Source organism: Juglans regia, chromosome 7, assembly GCF_001411555.2.
Source record: "Juglans regia cultivar Chandler chromosome 7, Walnut 2.0, whole genome shotgun sequence".
NCBI classification, from domain to species: domain Eukaryota; kingdom Viridiplantae; phylum Streptophyta; class Magnoliopsida; order Fagales; family Juglandaceae; genus Juglans; species Juglans regia.
The window spans coordinates 19,821,760-19,824,995 of NC_049907.1; the positions used below are offsets into that span (position 1 = coordinate 19,821,760).

The 3,236-nt window shown below is 39.5% G+C and overlaps 1 protein-coding gene across 1 annotated transcript; it reads right to left on the reverse strand.

The window, feature by feature from the left end:
- Window positions 1-1,510: 1,510 nt before the first annotated feature.
- Window positions 1,511-3,015, reverse strand: LOC108984057 (F-box protein At2g02240-like). The gene is made up of 3 exons (XM_018955886.2): window positions 2,601-3,015; window positions 2,256-2,392; window positions 1,511-2,179 (listed from the first exon to the last, which is right to left on the reverse strand). Exons 1-3 carry the CDS (start codon window positions 2,895-2,897, stop codon window positions 1,756-1,758), a joined length of 858 nt encoding a protein of 285 aa, XP_018811431.2. The 5' UTR covers window positions 2,898-3,015; the 3' UTR covers window positions 1,511-1,755.
- Window positions 3,016-3,236: the final 221 nt, after the last annotated feature.

Here is a 3,236-nt window from a genome sequence, read left to right on the forward strand (position 1 = left end):
TACAAAAGCTACCAGCACCAAAGATTTTCATCCATTTTCTAAATATTCAGATGTATTTTTTGACAATGGTGCAGAGGAGCTAAACACGAAGACGAGGTGGGCCAAATTCGGCCATGAGGGACCCAGGCAACAAAGCTGTGGAGCACATCCATGAGTTGAAGCTGTGGAGACAAAGGCTTCGAATGATAAGGGTCGAAGGCGAAGTGTGAGATGTGGTTGGTTTTTATGAGATTGAAGCTAGGGCTGTACAACAAACCGGAGAACCGACCGGAACCGACTCAGACCGGCCGGCCGAGCTCGAAACCGGCCGAAACTAGTGAAGAACCGGTCGGCGTGCGGTACACAATTGAGAAAACCGATATCGGCCAGTTTGGCGTCGGTTCAAACCTGGTTCAATCCGCTGAATCGGCCGACTAAAGAAATTAATTTTTTTTTATATACTTTGTACTTAAAACGACGCCGTTCGACTTAAGTTTAAGTGGAACGGCGTCGTTTACTCCTATAGTTGTGTTTCAAACATAACTTAAATGAAGCCGTTTGATTTATTATCAAACGGCGTCGTTTTATTTATAATGTATTAAAAAGCAAATAAGTAGAACGACAACCAAACGGCATCGTTTCGATATCAATCCGTCTTCTTCCTCGCGTCTTCTTCCTCGCGTCTCAGTTCTCATCCTCGCTCTCTCTCTCTTCTCTGCAACTCTTTCTCTCTCTCTAGTCTCTACTCTCTCAGACGAAGCTCGGTCTGAGAACCGACCGTGAACCGCCACAGAAATGAAGCATTGGCCTGCATTGGCATTTCTCCTCCCCATCGACCGGTTTCGGCCGGTTTTCTCCCCCAAAATTTAAGCGTCGGTTTTGCCCAAAAACCGCGCCAAAGGGTTCGGTTTTCACCCCTAATTGAAGCGGTTTGTTTAACCCGACATTTTTAACCCAACCCAAATAAACCAGTTCGGATCAGTTTATTTCCATTCTGCTTGCTTCCAGGTCGGGTCGATTCGGGCACAAACTAACTTTGGCCAGACCGAGATGCAGGCCTAGCATGAATGCTCCATCCTTGGGTAATGGAGAGTTGGAGATTATGAAAATGAAAATAAAATAATTAAAGAAATAAAAAAAAAAAATTGTATTAAAAAATAATAATATTTTATTATTATAGAGAATGAAATGAAAGAGATGTTTGGATTCGTAGGACATCTCAGCTCATCTCAACTCATCTCACTACTATTCATTACTATTCAGCAATTTTAACTCACAAATCTCACTACTATTCACAACTCATCTCATTACTATTCACAATCCATCTCAACTCATCTCAAGTCATTTTCGAATCCAAACGTCTCCTTAATTCAATATGGAGTTTAAATTTTGAGTCATAATAAAAATCTAAAAAATCACATATTAACCAAATTTTAACTGTGAGATAACTAAACTAATATCAGTGCAAGCATCAATGTTGGGAATAAAGCTAGAAGATCTCATCTGTAATAAAGGAGGAAGAAAAGTCAAACAGCAATGAAAGGACCGAACTTAAAAGCTCGTACGTGGACGTAAAATTCAGTGTTAAACCACATTAGATATATGTTCATCTATTTCACTGCAAAAGCCATAGATGTACACCACTAGCTAGCACAGCCTCTATCGGTGGTACTGCACAAAACATCTTAACAAAAGTAAACAAACCCAACAAGAAAAAAAGAAAATACAAACCCATAACAAATTAGCCACAACGATCTCTTTCTATTATATATGTTATCATCTTAAATCTTTTGGTCGAACCTCAATGCCATGGATCACAAGGCCAGATTTCCAGTTGAGGACTTCAGTCTCCCTCAATTGCATTTCGACCACTCTATCTACCTGGTCATGATTGAAGAATTCCCCCATCTCAATCTCCATCCACATGTCCTCTCTGTCTCTTGGAAATCGTGCACCCTCTTCCTCGGGTGCATCATCCATGAATGTTCTTGATAGCAAATAAGCATTGATAAAATCACATCTGATCTCATCTAGAAATCTAACCGACAACTTCACTGGCTTCTCAAGCCCTTTGAATTGATCCCCAATAGTGTAGATAAGGTATGCTCCGTATCTGGTATTTGGGGACAGAATTTTGGTCTCAATGTGGCCCCATACATGAAGCCAACACACTTCCACAAGATGAGCAACCACCGAAAATCTGCACATGATTCTTATAATGTAAACCGTAATTCACACACACATTGATATAGAAATAGAGAGCTGGGGAGAGTTACCTGGATTTGGGTACCAATGGTGAATCGGCAAGAGGAGACCAATTCCAGTATTGTGAAGCGTCTCCCCATATTACCACTAACTCCCTCGCACCCAGCATGTAACTCTTTTTCCCACTCCATTTATGTATTGTAAAACTCTGTTGAATCAGTTTACTCTTTGATGTCAAGGATATATAATTCTTCAATCAAAATCAATAAAGAAATTTGTATCATCCTTTGAAACCTACCTTTTTTTTCCCAAAATATAAAAGTTCCCTTTTTCCAATATTCAAACTGTGCAGTGCTTCTAACAACTTATAACAACTTAAGCAGACAAAGCTAGAGGGAAATTCTAAATATGCCTACCCTGTTACCGTTGCCGATGAGGATTGGATTGTCGCAGAGGCTGAAATAAAGATCTTTCTTGGACGGCATACTCAATGATGACGACGACGAAACCGATTCAGAAATGATTTGCTGATGATCGGGAGGCAGAAGCGCCTCCCACACGAGATTGGAAGTAGCAGCTGAGCTGAATGTCCGGGAAACCAACGACATCCTGCATGCATCAGGAGGGGATGTCTTAGAAATTATGTTGGCGATGCACTCTTCCGGCAAATTGCTTGTAATATCCATAACTTCCGAAATCTCTCTATTGTTCATCTTCGTTTACACGAAATCTACAGACTCATTTTGTGTGTGCATATGAATGTATCTACATATAGAGAGAGAGACAAAGAAATGTCAAAGGAAGACTTAACGCGGCCAAGTCGTGTCGATCGACTTACAATGCAAGTAGATAGAAACGACATAGAAGCTGCGTGGAAATTAATGTTTTGAGAGACGTTTTTGCAAAGGAAAAAACTACTTTATCTATCCATTTGCACCGATTAATTTGACTGATTTGTTTAATTTAATTTAATAATTAAGAAAGTGATTTTAAGTGTATTAAAATATTTTTTTATTTTTTTAAAATATTTAAATATATTAAAAAATGTTGAA

What these genes read in the sequence shown, in the direction of transcription:
- LOC108984057 (XM_018955886.2), bottom strand. Translation starts at nt 2,897, where the DNA reads ATGAACAATAGAGAGATTTCGGAAGTTATGGATATTACAAGCAATTTG. An exon ending in TCATCGGCAACGGTAACAGG is followed by an intron (nt 2,393 to 2,600) that starts GTAGGCATATTT and finishes CTGATTCAACAG; the next exon opens with AGTTTTACAATACATAAATG. An exon ending in CCATTGGTACCCAAATCCAG is followed by an intron (nt 2,180 to 2,255) that starts GTAACTCTCCCC and finishes AATCATGTGCAG; the next exon opens with ATTTTCGGTGGTTGCTCATC.